Source organism: Cenococcum geophilum, assembly GCF_001692895.1.
Source record: "Cenococcum geophilum 1.58 unplaced genomic scaffold K441scaffold_13, whole genome shotgun sequence".
NCBI classification, from domain to species: domain Eukaryota; kingdom Fungi; phylum Ascomycota; class Dothideomycetes; order Gloniales; family Gloniaceae; genus Cenococcum; species Cenococcum geophilum.
In genome coordinates this window covers 411878-429907 of record NW_027137571.1, presented here as the reverse complement: position 1 = coordinate 429907, position 18030 = coordinate 411878, and the positions used below count along the sequence as shown (strand labels likewise).

Sequence of the window (18030 nt, the reverse complement as noted above, 5' to 3'; positions counted from 1 at the left end):
ATGATGCCGCCGAGCAGAGGCAGACAACAGTAATTACAGACAGGCCTTCGCTCATTCTTTGTGCACCATGTCCTTCATTTACCTTTCGGTGCTCCTATGCCTGATCGGCGCCGTCTGCTCGAAGCCAGCCCCCCGGCCCATTCCCCAAAATACGCCGACGACCACTGGCGTCGCTGCTCCACAGCCGACTATCTGCGGTGATATTATAGACGAAGTCAACGAGGGTATGCTAAGATCAGGACGTCTGGCGACCACAGAATAATAACAAACGACTAACGGGTTTCCCAGGCTTTGTTGTTTTCTTCGCTTCCGACGCATACGACTGCCTAACTAGTGTTCCATTTAACCCCGCGGTAGCGACACGCTTCATCGACTACTATAACACCACGATCCAGTTCCAGAGTACCTTAGCTTATCTCAAGGATCCCCCACAGGGATATCAGCAGCCTGCCGCCGATGTGTTCCAAGGGCTGGAACTCATCCAGCAGAACGTTAATGCGGGATCTTATAAAAACCAGTATGCCTTCGAGGCCGATCTGCAGCTTCTCATCTACTCTATGCATGATGCCCATGTCACCCTCACCGCTGGCGCCCTCTCCGCTTTCTCGTTCGCCAGTCCGTACGCTATTACTTCCGCCTCGATTGACGGCCGACAGTCTCCCCAGGTTTACCTCACTGGTATTTGAACCCCCCATTCTCCCCTTCTCTCTCCCTCTCGCGGTGGAGTCTGCCTCCGCGCTCAACCCGCGCTAATGGGAAAGCAGATGACATTGTAGACAGCCAGCAGCAAGGATGGAAACCCTCTCCAATCGTCGCCATCAATGGCGAAAACACGACTGCCTTCCTGACCAAATTCGCAGCTCTAAACTCCATTGGCACGCTTGAACCCCATGCGGACTGGAACGAGCTGATGACGACCCCGTCGCTTGACATTCTGGGGTATCTGAGTGTCTTCGCCGGCGCAGCGACCTTCTACCCTGGCGATAATCTGACTTTTACCCTGGAGAACGGCACCGACATCGACACCTTTTGGCTAGCCATCTACAACAACCCAGACCCAACCGGCCCGCTCTCGACTGGCGGCGACTTCTACAATTATTTCGTCTTGGGACTCCTTCCTGCATCTTACAACGCGAGTTCGACACCTAGTGGCTTGCTAACTAACGACACAACCGGTGGCGACACGTCTCTAACATCCTGGTTTAACGACAGCTCCGGCGCGTACCCCGACAATCCGGATGTGGTCCAGCTGGATCTCTCTATCGCAGGAGGTGGCATCGTGACTGGCTATTTCCTGCACGACATCTCAACGGGCGTTCTTAGTATCCCCAGCTTCGACCAGTCCGGTTGGGACGTCGGAAACTTCTCTCTTACCGTGCAGGAATTCATCGACGGCGCGACGGCTGCAAAGCTCTCCAAGGTCGTTATTGACCTCCAGCAGAACACGGGCGGCAACATCGAGCTGGTTTTCGACATTTTTAAGCGGTTCTTCCCGGATGTGGACCCCTTTGCCGGCAGCCGAAGGCGGAGCCATGAGCTAGCAAATGTTCTGGGTGGTGCGACGACAAGTTTCTGGGATTCTCTACCGCTAGACGACGCGGCCTATTATGATCTCGCAGCAAACGAGTGGGTTATCACAGATCGGTTAAACGCTGACACTGGACGAAATTTTACCTCTTGGTCTGAGTATTTTGGCCCACTGACTGATCATGGCGACCACTTTTCACTGACAGTAAGTTCATATCCTGTCTTTTTTGTAGCAATTATCAGATGCTGAGCAACGCAAACTCTTCAGGAACGTTATAATCTTTCAAGTGTAATCTTCGATGCAGCGGCCTTCGACGGCTGGATCCCCTATGGCTACGGTCCGGCAAACCCAGTTGCGTCGACTCAGCCATGGCGTCCTGAAGACGTTGTTATCGTAAGTGAAAACCGCATGAAAAACAGTGCAATGGGATGATACTGACCATCGTCTAGCTCACCGATGGCCTGTGTTCTTCGGCCTGCTCCCTCTTCCTAGAGATGATGACCCACCAGGCCGGCGTACGCACCGTCGCCGTTGGCGGCAGACCCACGACAGGGCCGATGCAGGCGGCCAGCGGCACACGTGGTGCACGTGTCTACTCCGCCGATGCCCTTGACGGCGACTTCGAATTCGCAAGCAGCGTGAACCAGACCGCAAACTCGTCTCTACCGCAGGTCAGGGATTCAGGCATGTTTACCATTTACGCTGGCTTCAACCTCCGAGACCAGATCCGGCCCAACGACGCGGAACCACTCCAGTTCAAGTACGAGGCCGCCGACTGCCGCCTCTACTACACTCTAGCCAACGTGTACAACATGACGCAGCTGTGGCAAGACACCGCGCGCGCCATCTGGGACGACCCCTCGCTCTGTGTCGCGGACTCGACCGGGTACACGACACCCAGCTCTAACACAACAAACACTGCCAAGCCCCCTCCACTACGGACAGCCCAGCAACCCTCCCTGAACCTGACCATCGCCAACTACGCCGCAGACCCGGGCCTCTCACTTACCCAGCTAACCGACGGCCGCCAAGCCGCCACCCGCGTCGTCGACATTCAGCCCTGCGACCGCAACGGCGGCTGCACAGGTCGCGTAATCTGCACGCCTATCCTCGTAACCTGCACCGGCGGCAGCCGCGTGTCGACGCGCGCGTGTCTGCCCTCGTGCCAGAATCGCGGGAAGGGCGACTCGTGCAACGGCGCTAACGTCTTCTGCGATATCGGCGGCTTGCAGGAGAGCAAGCTGGCGTCGATCAACGGCGCGAGTAGTTCGTCGCCGAATCCGAATTTTGGAGGGTCGTTGAGGACGGGGCTGTGTAAGCCGCTGGTGGGGACGCCGAAGTTGGGGTGTCCGGCTTAGAAGGGGGATGCATTGGGAAGCGTGCGGAAATAAAGGATAGATTTAAGATGGGTTTGCATCCGACTAGGGTTGTGGTTAACGCCTAGCGGCAGTACCTTTAGTGTAAAAATTATAAGTCTATAGTCTTAGCGAATACTAATCTTTATTAAGCCGAAGGATTTACTAACTTCATAAAGATAGAGTTAAGGAGTCTCCCTCTTGAGCCCTTAAAAAAAGCTTCTGCCACGTAATAAATGAAGTCTACAGCCTGTACGAGCTCCGGCGCCCCCTATGTGCGCGCAACACAGCAATTTCGCTTCGTACGTACTAGAGAATTTCAGGTTTAACTCTTGTAATTAAGCTTAAAAAATTAAAGGTTTTGCCTTTCTTGCGGGTGCACAGCTCTTTTGGCAAGCGCACAGTATCTACGTTGGATGGTGATTACCGAAATTGCTGTGTTGCGCGCGCACATAGGGGGGGAACGCCGGAGCTCGTACGGGCTGTAAGAGAGTCTTCCCTTTGAGTTTTAATACAGAAGCTTTATAAATGTTGGTGGGGGCGTACTTGGACGGTCTCTATGTGCTCGGCGACGTGCACGTGATAGGTCACGTGACAGTGCGCGGGCCACTTGTAGATACTTCTCGGGACATCCCTCTCGGGACATCCCTCTCGGGTCATCCTTCTCGGGCCATCGAGCCCCTTTCCTCATAAGTTATTAAGAAAAAAACTTAAGTATAGGTCTAGAATAACGGCCAGTTAGCTGTTGGACGAGCGTTTGGTTAGCGTGAGAGTAGTAGGACCTCTGCAGTCAATTGCACGACCAGCGAGAGCTGCGAGGTTTCAAATTCGGTACGCGCATTCAATTTCGCTTAATCGCCACCAACGTACGTAGTAGTTATAGCGAACGGCTGTGGCTGCACGCAAGGACCTCTTTGGTTACCGTGGAGAATCGCCTTGGTTAGCCAGGAAAATCAAATTGAAGACGTGCGCTTCCTCTTCCCCCCCTTAACTACGCCTCCGTTGTAGCCGCTAAAACGCGAATGCAACGCTGTCCCGGCAATCGCCAATGAAATTTGGCAATATCGTACGAGTGGAAGCCTCACAATATTTGACAAAGATCACGACACTGCAGAGGAAGGCCGATCGCGAATAGCTTTAAGTCCGCCAGAGGCAAGGTTCTTGCAGCCAAGCATATACGGCTGTTAGACCCTTTTGCCGATCTATTGGGAACCAGGTTAAATCTACACGCAGTAATAAGGGTGAAAATTCGGGAGAAAATGAAGTCCGTTGTTTCGCTGTAGAACGCGTATACCTAGAATACGTCGTTCAGCGTGGCGTTTTAGTTGATTGGTAATGCTATGTAGTAAGGTAGCACAGCGAGAGTTGAGATAATCTAAAAGCATAAGTCCGCATAATCAATTAATGTAATCAATTAATGGCTCAACGAGCTACCACCTCTGAGAATAGCATAGTTCCTTTCTAGTACCAAGAACCGAGTACAAGTCCATCCTTCATGCCATTTTGACCCTGCTGAACCCAATGAGGATCTCCAAACCAAGACAAGTATCACCTTTACCAGATCTTGTTTGATGGTTCTGATGCTATTTGAGATGGTGTTTGTACTCGCGTTGGTGATGGAGATGGTGCTTTTTATGGCAACCACAGGGATGAGTTTAGAGCAACGTGGGCAAGGGACGTTGGTTGTGCCCGGGTTCGTCTCGGGGGTGATAACGGAGGCATTGCCGTGAGAAATCGGAAGAGCGCCTGATGCTTTCAGATTGGTGTCGGTAATTACGATGGGAGCATTGCTGCAAGATGTGGGAACAGTGTCTGAAGCATTCGGATTCACTATGGCAGCACTGTTGGGGCACGTTGTGGATTTTTGTTATACAGAGAATTTCGAGGGTCCATTGAGGAAGAGCTTGTGTTGTCTGGTTCGTTAGGAACTGTAGTGGAGTTATATATCCTTCAATTTTCGCCTCCTGTCTTAGGCGCTAGTGGAAGATGAACATTCTTAGTTGGACCGGGAAATTAACCTAGTAACACAGATTGCATAAAGAGATTAACTGTGTCACGTAGCTACAGATGCAAGCTATAAAGGGAGGTCTCCAGAACTTACGAAGAGCCCAATATTCTGTGAGATTCAAAAAGTCAGAAAGAACGTAGTGAACACCGCCGATGCAACTCCAAAGTTACCTATTCATCCCATTGTATACCCATTTGCACTCCATGATCTTCCACACTTCAAAGAGCTACCATTCACGCACCATACACGCTCGCCACAATATATTACCATTAGAAACTCTTTCCCATTTATAACCGTCGCCGTGAGCATAATGGGCCTATCCTTAGGATAGGAGCTTTCGATGTCCTCACAACCCAAGCTTTTGCTTCTTGATTCTAGGTAATACACCAGCAAGAGTGACAACTGAAGCCACGAGCACAGCCCAGAGCTGAATATGCAAGATGCCCTTGCTATAATCCGTCTGTGTAGCCGCAGCCACTGTCGCCAATCCCAATGTTAGAATAACATATCCAGACATCCTGTGATATTTGTAGATTTTCTTCGCATTATCTACGCTGCCGTACAGCTGCGGAACGAGATACTGGGTAAATCCAATAGTGGCCTGGATGAGTAGGAGAATGTAGGTGATCAACCCCATGATCGCATGTGGCGATTCGAAGTGTGTTCCGTGGTGTCCGAACTTGTTCAGCTCGATGACGACGAGGCCAGCGGTGAGGCAGGCGATGCCAAGATCATTAAGTGCGAGATGCACATAAGTACCTTGCCGCTTCTGGTCTGGCGTGTGTGTAGGCTGGAGTACGAGAGCTGCTTGGGTCACTAGAAGAAGGCCAGCCTTGAGGTGATTGTTAGTGGTGAGAGAGGACGCAGAGCGGTTTGAGCATATTTACAGAGTTGAGAAGCTGGGTATGGGGGTTAGCGTATGTTTTATTGTAATGCCAATTATATACATACAGGGTGTGCGGAGAAAAAAATGAGTTTGTGGGAGAAGATGGCACCCCAAACTATGCCGATGAGCTTTGTCTTGTTAGCACCTTTGTGTCCAACGGAACAGTCTGGAGCTTACAATCCAGATGCCTGCTTGCGCAACAACACCAGTTCCTGGAGAATTCAAAGATCAGTATGAACGCAATCCGAAAGATTTTGTGATTTTCCGGGCAACTTACCGATCAAGAAGTTGTGATAAAGCGGCTTCCCTTCTTCCAGGCTCGCATCCCCAGCTCTACCGAGCAGCGGCTCCTCTTCGCCGCGACCAAAGAGACCACGACCAAGGAGAGTACTCGGGGTTTCGGGCATGTCTGTCGCTGACGCCATACTTTCTTATGAAGATCAAGGTATGTCAAAAGACGTAGAGGTAAAGAGAGTGAAAGAGCGATGGGGAGGCGGGGTTCATCGTAGAGGCTGGAGTTTGTCAGAGGAGCTTGGACTCAAAACGTTGCCGAAATTTGCTCGTGTGGTCAGTGCAGGGCCAATGAAATAACAGATAAATGGCACACATGAGGATCCTATCACCAGTCCTCTGGTTGGTTACCATAATAGCCAGTATAACGTCAATTGGGCTCATTTGAAGTGACCGATTTACATTGAAGGGCCTTCATATCCCGCGCTGCAATCAGTATCACAAAGTCCGTTTAAGAAATTTCATAGCGGGAGGCTAGGGGTCTTAAGGTAACTTTTGGTGCTCGATTTTAAGAATACAATCGCTTTTACAGTACCGAGCCTAACCCATTCCCATGAAAGGGGATGCATTACGCCATGAAACAGCTACAGCCGGCGTTCGCAGTAATGAATGAATGAACAAATTGACCACTTATCGCTTCGTATTCATGAGAGACCCGATTTATCGCGATATGAATGAATAATTGCGATATTGTAGATTACCAGTCTTGGCATGGTGTTGTACTAAATCGAAGTAGTCCCCCCAACATTCACCAGTAGCTCCCCCCCCCAGCCCCCCACAACCCCTCCCCTTACCTACGACTTCAAGCACTTCAATCGCTTAATATTCACAGGCCCAAGCCTCGTGTGTTTCTAGGTGATTGTCAGCAAATCTAAATAATTTTACTCTTGCGTATATATCAGAACGTACGGCGTAAAATTGGTCCTATATTTACACCTCGGTATCCCTTTACTATACTGCAAGAGCTTTAAGTCTCTCTATATATTCATAATATTATAAATATTCATTTATAAGGACTTTCGGATTATCCAATTGTTATCACTCCTTATGAATGAATATATCGTTAAGAATCAATGAATAAAATTATCATTGCGAACACTGGCGGCTATTACACCAACCCAACATTCACGATCATAGCCGGGGCCGGGATCAGACGTAAATTCGTGCAAACACTCGCGAACTACTTGTCGACATTGGCTTGTATTGTGGGGTCGGGCGTTGAACCATGGTGTCATACTCACCTTAAATTGTCCAGGTATGATGGGCGGTCCATTCGAGAAAGGGATGGTTCCGTAACTTGGCGATGACGACATTACCGTCTGCATCCATCGCCTAGAAATGTCTGCGCTACAGATTCGAACTGCTCTCCATCCAATATTTCGAGGTATGACACCGGCCTTAGCGCTGTAAGACACGGCAGGCGCAGTAGGCACGGCCGGAGGGTAGAGACTGTTTGACTCACCCTGAATGGTTCTAGATTAGGAGCCTTGCGGTACTGCTGAGCGGTGATTGACAGAAGTATGCGGAGAGGCTCCATCTCATCCGCCATGCCCGCTTCACCACGTCCAAACGATGCGACGGCTGGAATCGTTTCCTGGTCCTATGTTGAGACGACAAGAATGGGTCTGAACTCGGATAAATTGGAAAATCTAGATTTGGCAAACTCCCGGATCAATTTGTTGTGACTAATTTATAGTCAGTAAATTTTCACAACCTGGCATTAGACGTTAATTATGTTATGAAGTAGGGCTGGCAGCATTTTCGGAACAAAAAAATCTTTAAGACTTAATCAAATAAGACCTCGATGAACGGTCTATAATATAGAGTAGTCAAGATATTTCTAAATTAACCTCGCATCTATCTTAGCATGGTGGGACATGATGGACTCCTGGAATAACTATGCCTCATACATATTCCTCGAGCTGCGCTCATCAAAGGGGGTGCATGGTGAGTGAGGAATACATACCTAACAATGTTTGTGAAGTTTTCATCCTTCTCCAGCAACAAAGCTGGGTCTTCTCCCAATAGAAGAGCAAGATTATCCTTGACTAGAATTTCGGGAGCTTCCAGTGTGGAGAGTAGTTTCCCGAAAAGCATTGCGGAAAAATCGTGTACCCATGCAGCAGTTCTGGGATTGGGGCGACTCCCTATTTCGGCGATCCATCGGTGTTGCCAGTTCGTCCGCATCGGTCTCGACCTATCCCTAATTGAGGCCTCACCAAAGTGCCACAGAAATTGAAGCAGCGTAGCTGTTCCCTAGTAGCTCCCCCATTTTGCGACTGGTAAGCGTATTTCCATATTGAAAGTAGTAATCCTTGTGTGGTGTACCAAGGATAGGGATTGTCGTGCGATTGCAGGGTCCACATTTCAGAATTTGGTTGAGGACGCTGCAAATCCAAAGAGACACCAAGGATAGCCTAGACTTGAAATATCGATAAATCGACGATAATAGGGAAGATACTAAGACTATCAGTAAAACCGTGGCTTGGGAAATTGAAACACGGGGCTGGGTAGCTTGAAGTTTTGGTGGGGACAACCAGTCATTCATGGAAGTGAGTGTAAGTGTGTTTGCCAATATCATGTAGAGTGCGTGAATTGGATAAGGGCAGGAAAGTTCATGGATAACTGGGACAACACTCCCACCTGCCCCGCCACAGAGTAAGAACGACGCCAGACTTGTTGGAATGAGCACCGTTTCAAAAGTGTCAGCTCTTGCTCGATGAACTGGGAAGAGGCGGACTGGCACACGAACTGAGAGTACAATGTGACAATTTTCTATTCACCTTCCACAAGCCCACCAAACAGCCAATTAGAGGGGGTATGACTGGTTAATCTGTAAACAGAAAACATGGTAAGACGAGATCCATTTGCGCCTGTTGCAGGGCAAAAATGAAGAATTGAATCGAAGAAACTGCAGGGCGAACCGCGAAAGAATAAAGCCTATTCTTTGATTTGTGGAAGGATCTGGAGAATTTTCTGGCGTTTTATTGGAAGCGATTGCACTCCTACGGCTGAAGGGAAAAAGGGTTGAAGTTATTGCACAAACGAGAAATATCAGAATTGCCAACACGATCCTCCCTAAGCTTCGGGCGGTATTTGCAGCTTACCGATAACTCTTCTTGCCACTACAAAAAGTGTCGATCCCAGGGATAGTCCATGGCCAAGGTATGCCATCTGCCGTGCGTATGCGTCAAAACAAAAGCTCTGAATCCATATTGAATTTACCGCTCTTCTATGTAATAGCTTTCCCGTGCCAGAAAACTGAGACCAACAAGATATCTATCAACAAGTCACCGTGAACGCGCCGGGATGCATTACCCAAGTAAGTGTATAACTAGATACCCAAAAATGCACCGGATTAACAAATAAAATATGACACGCTTTAGTCTAAGTCTTCGGGTCGCTTGACTGCAGAAGCTCTGGCAGGACTGTCTACCACCGATCGCTCCGAGGATAGAATTGGAGGTATGCTCAAGCTGGTTCGAATAAGACCCCTGGTGCTTGTGCCAGTCGTTGAAGTGCCACTAGCATCTGGGTCTATAGATAAGACCGGTGCGTACTCCTCTGCTGTCAGATGGGCTTCCATCCTTGCTTTATCTCTCATTTTCTTAATTTTAATATAGTTGTACGCCCCTATACTGCCAATGGTGATGAGAAGACCAGAGATGTTAATTGGGGTCAAATGGTCATCGAAAACGATATTCGCGGCGCTAATTGTGACAACCTCTTTGAAAATTCCGCAGATGCTGAGCGTCACAACGCTAGTACGCTTGAGTAAAGCGAACTCGGAAGATGTCATGAGGAACGCAAGAGTACCCGGAAAAACTAGCAATGCAATTCCCAAGGCATTGCCTTTGGCCGCAATCAGGTTGGAAAGACCTTCACTAAGCTCCGAAAATCCCTCAACAGGAATAGCTATGGCCAGAAGGCTTACGAACATGATTGGTGCAAGGAAGAATATCGAGGAGAATGGATTCGATGTAGCAGGATTGCGAAGAAGCAGGATTTGGGTCAACGACCAGCGGAAACCCGAAGATAAAGCAGATGACATGACTAGAATGAAGCCAAGAGCGTTGAAGGCCGTCTCTCCGGCGACCATCATCACAACACCAATAGTCATAGTGACAATGATGAAAACGAGCTTCCATGACGGCTGTTCTAAGCGGAAAAGGAACGCAAATAACAAGACGAACCCAAGGGCCGAAGATTTACACATTGCTATACAAAATCTTGTTAGCGCCCGGGAGTATGCAGAAAGGCGCTTGACGTACTGAAGAACGTCAAGGATATAAACTTGAGGCTCATATTTCCCAATCCTATGTCCAGGCCAGTGGCTGCTCCGCAAGGCCCAATGCGGGTCAAATAGAACCATCGAGTCATGAGAGGTTTCTTGGGATCCACAGGTTCTAGCCGGGGCGGCGGATTCCCGAAAGAATGAGGGTTGGTAATTGAATCATGCCGAGGACGAAATGCTGGGAAGAGAAATAGGACGAGTGATGCGAGAGAGAATTGAACAATCATGTGAAGGCAGGTTGTAAATAATGGGAATGGGAAGACGATCGATTTATCTCCATCCGCAGGGTTGCTCTTAAACATCCATTTGTTATACTGAACCGGATTAGCAATTGGCCAAGTATATCTGGGAATTCGATACACTCACCAATGAGATAGAGATTGAAAAAAGGTACCTGCGTGTTTGAATTAGCGACTCTTAATCTCAACGCATCCGGGAGGCTCACCATAACCCAATTAGCAAAGCATTGATGAGCATAGACTTCATTAAGCTCTGCGCGGCTAGCTTTTCCTCTTCCTTCGTGATCTTAACATCCGCAGCCACACGCTCATCCAACCTGGTGTTTCTCCTCTTGCGCCTCCTCCGTCTCCGTCGGTCCCTGCCCGTCAAACCGGTCTCCTCATCGTCCTCGAGGCCGTCGTCAGACCTCATGTCATCCAGCTCTAGATCAGTGCTCTCTGTCTTCCTTGATGAATCCGACTTGTCGTCGTCTGACGCAGAATTGTACTCCTCGGCTTCTAGAATATGCTTGGATTTTGTCCTACGATGCTTCTTTGTAGCTTTACCTACACCCTGTTTGCTTGAGCTAGCAGCTCCAGCTATAGAAGCACTCCTTCGTCGAGCCTGGTTCGTTGGAGGATCTTCCATAACAGGAGTTGGGGGGTGGATAAGCTGGGCTACTCCGGCGCGTGACACATGCAAATGGTCGTCCCCAGAGGAGTCCGAGGCAGTGGACGATGGAGGGTTTGAGAAGGTCGCAAGCGGGAACTCATCAGCAGGATGCAAAGAGTCGGGAGGGGGATTGTGGGAGGTTTGGTCGTGGTAAAGCCATCTATCAACAAAGTCGGCCATAGCCCGAGGTCGATATGACGGCTTTAGTGGCTTGGCAGCCGGATCAGCTGGCAAGAGGGCTATTTGGGCATCTCAGGAGTCAGGCGATGAAAATCGGGGTGGGCTCTGTGCGTTGGCGATCGTTGTTGCTGCGGTGTGATGAGTTTCAGTACCGCATTTATCCGGCTCTGTATTCTGCGATACCTATCCGCTCTCCTCTTAACGGGAGTGTCAGAAATGCTTCTTGGCCAAGGACCAGCTACCCTCAGGCTTCATCTGCAACCGCCATCACCGCAATTACTTAGGCCAAGTACTACTCTATTAATTTATATTGAGTATTTGACATATTATCCCTTATTTTCTGCGAATAGCTAAATTAACCAACGATTTAGCTATTGGATAAGCACATAATTTTCTGTCACCACCATCAATATCTGGGAGAATTGCTGATTTACAGTCCTCAGCCCACTCTTATATTACTTCGACAGGGGCCAGACTTCCAGTGGCCGAGCCAAAGTCTTTGGCTCGCTGACATAGAAATAAAATACACCTTTCCAAGGTCTTCTTCTGGCTAGCGCCGTTAGGGCGTCTGTTACTCCATGTTATGAATTCAATGCATGTTCTACTTTACATGTGGGTTTTCTCTATAGATAATCGCTCTTTCATTTTTCTTGATTTTAGAGGTGTTTTCAAGGTACTAGGAAAAACGTTGCACGCTTGCATATAGCGGCTACATGCGTTATTCGAAACCTTGGAACTCTCATGTCCTGCTTTGAGGTCATCGTCCAATCAAGCCTAGCAGATTACCAGAAGGGACAAGAGAATCGTGGGAATAGCATAAGTGTTAGCGGGTCTCCTAGTCTTGGAAATGATACCAAAAAGCCCACTATTACTTAAAAGACCCAACAGGTTAGATGACATTACTGGTATTACGGACATCGAGATTTCGTCGGGCAGATATTTATGGAATCGCATCGTGGTGTCTGCTCTGCTCAAGATCCATTTGGTGTGATTGTAGATTCCCCTTTACCTACTAACCTTACGCATGTACCCTTCACCCACCGGCAAACTACATACGCTTATTCACAGCTCAAAACAACCAACGTGCTCAATTCCTCTCCCTCTAAAATCCGCTCTCACCGCTATAATTTCCTCTATCCATCATTCAAACCGTCCCTCTCGCACGAGGTGCCCAGGAGCCATGTCCTCAACCAGAACCGCCCTCTCCAGTGGCAACTGGACTTTCCTCAGCTCCTTCAGCGATTTCGTCCCCGACGCCAATGTCTCAGACGTGGTTAACTTCGGCCGTCTCGCATGCCAGCGAGGCTGGCGGCTCAACAGCAGAGGCTGGCGCAGTCGATGGCGCACATGCTTCCACCGCGAATACATCCCCGAGCACAACCCCTATGCTGACCCTCACTTCGATTTCTTCATGAGCTTCCCCGGATTCAGGACTGAGGAATCGTGCGCAGTAGGCGACGAATTCGCTCGTTTGGCTCAATTCATGAAGTGGATGCCTGGAACTCATGAGTACAACGTTTACCGCAGCCAGGCGTTTAGATCTGCGTTTACGGTGCACTATGGCGCCGATGCGTCAAAGCTGGATGTGTGGCAGACGCTATGTATGGAAGTGGGGATTCAGCCTGCTCCGAGCTCTATCACTAAGTGTAAGAAGGTATTGAGAGATCCCGAATTAACACAAGCATATTAATATGTATATATATGCTGACTGGAAATAGGCCCTCAAACGTGTCCATGTTAACATCGTCGACTTGGTTAACTGCCGGAGGTCTGGCTCGACAGTGCAGCGTTTCCACTCTTACAATGAGCTGAAGCGTTACACATGTGAGAGGGGAAAGGGTCGGGTATTCCCACGGGAGCTGGCCAAGGAAGAGGGGTTTATCAAAGCGTTGCTGAAGGCCTTTCTTCATCCAGAATAAGCTTTCAGACCATGTAATCTGCGGATGACATAGCTGGAAGTATCTTCGTGGATTAGTAGCGTATCCCTCCGGAACGGTCCCAAGACTTGTTGGTGGGGTTTTTTGGGAGTCACCAGCGGAAGGGATACAGCTTCTGAAATGGAGCGCTTGGCGTTATTTCAATATGGAGCTCGAAGCTCCCGTTACAGATTCCAATTCAATATGGAGGCTTCATATTTGCACACGTCCATGCCACCCGTAGACGCGTGTCAAATCGGGAAGGAACGCATCCTTTCTGCCGGACTTTCAGTTCATATTCAATTTTGCAACCGAACAGACCCTTAATGGGCAAGATGCACGTAAAAACTTGCTAGACCAGAACGAACATGTGTTGGGAGCACAGCCTTAGAAATTTGATATCCTACGAATCTATCCTGCAAGCCTTGGTAAGTGAAACCGCATTGCCCAAAATAAATCTGGCTGTGGTTCGCATGCCAGCAAAAGAAATGCAGCGCTGAACTCAGCTCGACGCCTTCCATCATCGACTGCGCCCAGGATGCTTTCCCGCGCCCACGATCAACATTCATTCTGAACCAAAAACGCCAGACCATGCTGCGAAAATCAAACGTCATGGATAATGTCTCCTGAATATGTAAGGATCTGTCTCTGCTTAACTCAGCCAGCGTTTAGCGTCAAGGCTTGAGGTCGCTTTACCATTCCTGTGGCACCTGCGCTGGCGGCACTGGAGCAGGCGGTAGCAGCTCGATTTGCCGGATCAAAAAGCTCTTCTCGTCTGTGAACTGATCATCCTCGGTGCGGTCCTCTAGGAAGCTGGGGAGAAAGCGAAGAAGCTTGTCACGGTTACTGATGAGTATTCGTTGTACTGCGAGCGATTTATTTGGATTGGCTACGAAGACCTTGGGAATTGTCAACACAACTCGTCCCTATTGAATAAGAAGAAACTAGGGGGTAGCAAGAGCGATAAGAACTAAGGAAGAACAGACTTTGAACACGTGGAACCCTTCATAGTTGATCATCCGTCTATCGTCCCGCAATAACTTCATTATGATCTTGAGGTGCTCCCCGGAATCAACGTAGGCAGTCATAACACTGTAATTCGCGCGATCGAGCAAAATCTCGCCTAAAAGCTTGATGGATTGTCTTTTTGTGACATAGCTATCCGATTGTACCAGGACGGTGTTGTATTTTGCGAAAAAGTTATCGAAGTTGGTTTGTAAGAATGTTGAAATTAATGGCTTGTGCCTTGTCAGAATTTCCTGATAAATACCAACTGTCATTAGCGTAGAGTCCCGTATATTCTCCAACCCGAGTATAGATTTTCTCCGTATAACCCACCCTGAACGTATTAAACGCATCTGCGCTGACTTCAAAGGCTCCCTTATCTATCCAATCGAAAAACTTCCAAAATACTCCCTCTCCTGATGATGGTACTGCGGGATCCACAGTTGCCAGTTCTCGAACCTTCCCATCCGGACTCGGCTCATCGTATAGTATCAAAGCTGCGATCGCGTCGTACTTCAAGGCTTCCCGAAGAACTCCACCGCAGGGCATGGCGCTTTCTCGCCGTTCGTAGCCCTTACACAACGATATAATAATCTCTGGCCGACTCGCAATGACATAGTGTAGGACTGGTGGTTCTTGGGCTGCAACGCCGGGAGGCTTATACCGGAAGGCGCTGGAGAAAATGACTTGGGTGTCTTTGCGGGATTCAAACGGGAGCTTGTGAATGTTGTTGGCTAGTAATAGAAGCAGGTCTTCTTGTAAAATGAAGTGGACGAGCTGGTGGACCTGTTCAGGACTGACTTCTGCTTCTGTTTTGGGTCAGCTTTTACGATCTAGGAGCTGTTGTAGATCTTAAATGATCCATCTTTTGGGGTAGAGATGGTTGGGATAGCCTCCTGCAAAAAAGGGGCGTGGTACCAGGAGTGCCTTGTAATATAATCTTCATCTGCGCCAGATTTCGTGCTAGCTCTTCCTCAGTCTAAGGGGTCTCGTCAGGGATCTTGTCGAGGGGCGGAGAGGTGGGGGTGGATCTGACCTTTGGATTTGGCTTTTCTTCCAGCGCCAGTCTCTGCATCAACTCTCTTGTCGACCTTGCCAGCTCCATGCTGTTCTTCTGCCTGTTCCTGGAAAATAGGAAAGCCATGGTGTCTGGCAAGACAGCGGGTCTGTGGAGTGAAGGCTGGGGTTATGTTTGGGTTTTGGAAATGCAGCTGCAAGGCTCTAGCTGCTACCTGGCCGCCTGAGACATGCAATGAATATATGACGTTCTCTTTTATGGAGTGCGAGCGCAACGCTAACGAGGCTGTTGGGTTGTTATCGTTTTGGGCAGCTGGGAGAGACATGGGGAAGCCTTGTCTTTACGACGTGGTTATTGGACCCTGCATGATTTACAATTGGCCAAGCAACAAACCAATGGGAAACGTGACATGGGTTAAATTTATATGCACATCATAACGCATATATTGAGTGTTTTCCCAAAAGAAAATTTCTATTATTAGAATTTACGAGAGAAGCGAAGGATACCTTGAACTCCTCTAAAGTCATGCGGAGTGGTGATGTATCGGCTGCGGCTATGTAGGCAACGGTAAAGCTTTCACATGAGCCTGGGGTTTCTTATAGTCTATCAGAGATATCTTCTTAGACTTTTGTCTACGTATGGCCGAATTTAATGGCCTGCTATATACTAAGAGCTTGTGGAATCTATCGGATCTTCAAACCAATCGCCCTTGGTCTTCTCCACCCGTTATCATTACAACAACAGCATGTCCTCAGAAATTCTACTCCCCAGCGGTTTATACTGCTCAGTCCATAAAATAAGGATGCATTAACGCCTGCGTGCAGTCAGCCTACTATTTACTTCATAGTGTCTACTAATTCGACTCACCTGAGCCGCGGTCATCCGAGACTCACTTTCATATCTCACTAAGCTGCCAACCAAGTCGCATTCAGTCTCCGATGCTTCGGCAAGCAGGGCCGGCCAGGGCCTTGGAGGATATTCATAAAATTCCATCTTGCCCCAATCATGGAACTCAGCAGCTTCCTGGGTAGATATCTGTAAGCGAGAGGACATGTCAGGATGTATAATTGCAAGCTTACCGGCCAGACAGACAAATTGGGAGTGCCCAGTTTCTTGAAAATACTTTGAATGAGAGCCAATTCGCTACCAAGCTCCCCCGAATCGAACAAAGTTTGGTGACTCGGCTCCACAACTTCAGCTACCGTGCAACCGGCGGCCCATAGATCAAGGCTACACCCATACTTCCGATTACCAAAGAGGAGTTCTGGTGGTCGATAGCAGGTCGTTCCTACATCAGTGATCTTGGAATTTGCGGGCTCCGATGAAGGATTTTTAGCTGACCATGCAATACCAAAATCTGCAAGATATGCTGGGCCAGACGGAGATCTAAGCAAAATGTTTGACGGCTTGACGTCTCGATGTATTATACCAAGAGAGTGTATGTGGACAAGAGCAGTGAAGAGATCTCGCAGGCAGCTTTGAGCTTGTTTTTTAGATAGCATTTGCTTCTGCAGAAGTTGCTCCAAATCAAATGGCATGAATGGAAAGACTAGGACTAGCCGTCCGCCGCTTTGAGGGAAAACTTCCAACAAAGGAATGACGTTGGATGATCTTGATTGACTGAGTAGGCGCACTTCTCTTTCAGAGTTGTGAGGTGGTGTCATTGCTGACGGCATGGTGACTTTAAGAGCTACCACGTTACCCGAGTTTTGCATTTCTTGTTCGCTGGCCGGTGTGTCCTTGGAAGATGGAGCCTTGTAAATCATGGAGAATAAACCACTTTGGTAATGTACGGCGTTGTCATATTTCCCGACGCGAATGCCCGGAGGTGAGCATACCGCTTGTTGAGTCTTCGTTTCCTGAAAAGTCTATTAATTTAATTCATCGCCGTGCAAGAACACTCACAACGAATCCTGGCACTTCTGGTGAAGAATGACTTTGTGGGGTCGTTTTGAGGAGCTCTTGAAACACTTCTTCACACGCTTGCTCGTAAGATTCCTTTTATGAACTCAGTTATGCTCTCTTCGCCTTGTATATAGATATGCATATGCTTAATTTACTTACACGCGAAGTGGCATTATCATATGCTTTGCTTTCTAGGGAAGTCGACTCGCGTTGCGCTTCATCTGATGGGATGGAAGGATGGGCAGCACGGTATGCCGAGTTACTATTAGAAGAAATAAACGTTAGATGTTACATCGGTGTAAAGAGGTTATTCAGCTGTCAAATATGGCCGCTTGCGGATAGAAAAGTCGTGCAAAGAGGCTCGCTGGGTAATAAATCACCGGTTGACGGTGCCGGTAGCATCACCAAAGCAAATAGGATGCGGAATAAAAGGTATAGATGTTTGTATTTCCATTTAAAGATAATATAGACCATGAAACGCCTAGTGTAAACCCGAAATTGACAATCTTACGATCCGCGTGGGCTACCAGTGCTCCGCGGGCCCTGCCCTCTGGGAGCGCTAAGAGAACGAATGGCCTACATGCATTTTGATAACCGTGGCAAGTCGGTTAGAGAATCCCATCACTGAACGCCATTCTGATGGCGATGGCATTTTGATACCGTTCTGGACAGTAGTGTTGGAGAAGGCACGGGAAGGGCCTGGGTGATGTGAAGTTCCGAGAGTTGCCGCCCGAGAGCCTTGCGCAAGCCGAG

At 48.6% G+C, this 18030-nt stretch overlaps 5 protein-coding genes across 5 annotated transcripts; 2 read left to right on the top strand and 3 right to left on the bottom strand.

The window, feature by feature from the left end:
• Positions 1 to 67: 67 nt before the first annotated feature.
• Positions 68 to 2886, top strand: K441DRAFT_552384 (uncharacterized protein; the record flags this gene model as incomplete). The annotated part of the gene is made up of 5 exons (XM_067643146.1): positions 68 to 224; positions 289 to 678; positions 762 to 1732; positions 1796 to 1921; positions 1978 to 2886. The coding sequence occupies 5 exons, from the start codon at positions 68 to 70 to the stop codon at positions 2884 to 2886; spliced, it is 2553 nt and encodes an 850-aa protein (XP_067505842.1).
• Positions 2887 to 4800: 1914 nt separating this feature from the next.
• On the bottom strand, positions 4801 to 6293 carry K441DRAFT_656931 (uncharacterized protein). The gene is made up of 5 exons (XM_067648095.1): positions 6055 to 6293; positions 5955 to 5989; positions 5843 to 5905; positions 5779 to 5790; positions 4801 to 5723 (listed from the first exon to the last, which is right to left on the bottom strand). The coding sequence occupies exons 1-5, from the start codon at positions 6200 to 6202 to the stop codon at positions 5238 to 5240; spliced, it is 744 nt and encodes a 247-aa protein (XP_067505841.1). The 5' UTR covers positions 6203 to 6293; the 3' UTR covers positions 4801 to 5237.
• Positions 6294 to 9032: 2739 nt separating this feature from the next.
• K441DRAFT_656930 (TPT-domain-containing protein) lies at positions 9033 to 11466 on the bottom strand. The gene is made up of 4 exons (XM_067648094.1): positions 10808 to 11466; positions 10729 to 10756; positions 10340 to 10676; positions 9033 to 10286 (listed from the first exon to the last, which is right to left on the bottom strand). Exons 1-4 carry the CDS (start codon positions 11431 to 11433, stop codon positions 9451 to 9453), a joined length of 1827 nt encoding a protein of 608 aa, XP_067505840.1. The 5' UTR covers positions 11434 to 11466; the 3' UTR covers positions 9033 to 9450.
• A 1147-nt stretch (positions 11467 to 12613) lies between these two features.
• On the top strand, positions 12614 to 13352 carry K441DRAFT_694881 (uncharacterized protein; the record flags this gene model as incomplete). The annotated part of the gene is made up of 2 exons (XM_067652761.1): positions 12614 to 13087; positions 13152 to 13352. 2 exons carry the CDS (start codon positions 12614 to 12616, stop codon positions 13350 to 13352), a joined length of 675 nt encoding a protein of 224 aa, XP_067505839.1.
• A 178-nt stretch (positions 13353 to 13530) lies between these two features.
• K441DRAFT_704374 (Mo25-domain-containing protein) lies at positions 13531 to 17731 on the bottom strand (the record flags this gene model as incomplete). The annotated part of the gene is made up of 11 exons (XM_067653531.1): positions 13531 to 13997; positions 14046 to 14248; positions 14336 to 14608; positions 14688 to 15163; positions 15273 to 15333; positions 15391 to 15534; positions 16240 to 16395; positions 16452 to 17231; positions 17278 to 17370; positions 17437 to 17539; positions 17658 to 17731. Coding segments are annotated over 11 exons (2364 nt in total). The 3' UTR covers positions 13531 to 13996.
• Between the last annotated feature and the right edge of the window lie 299 nt (positions 17732 to 18030).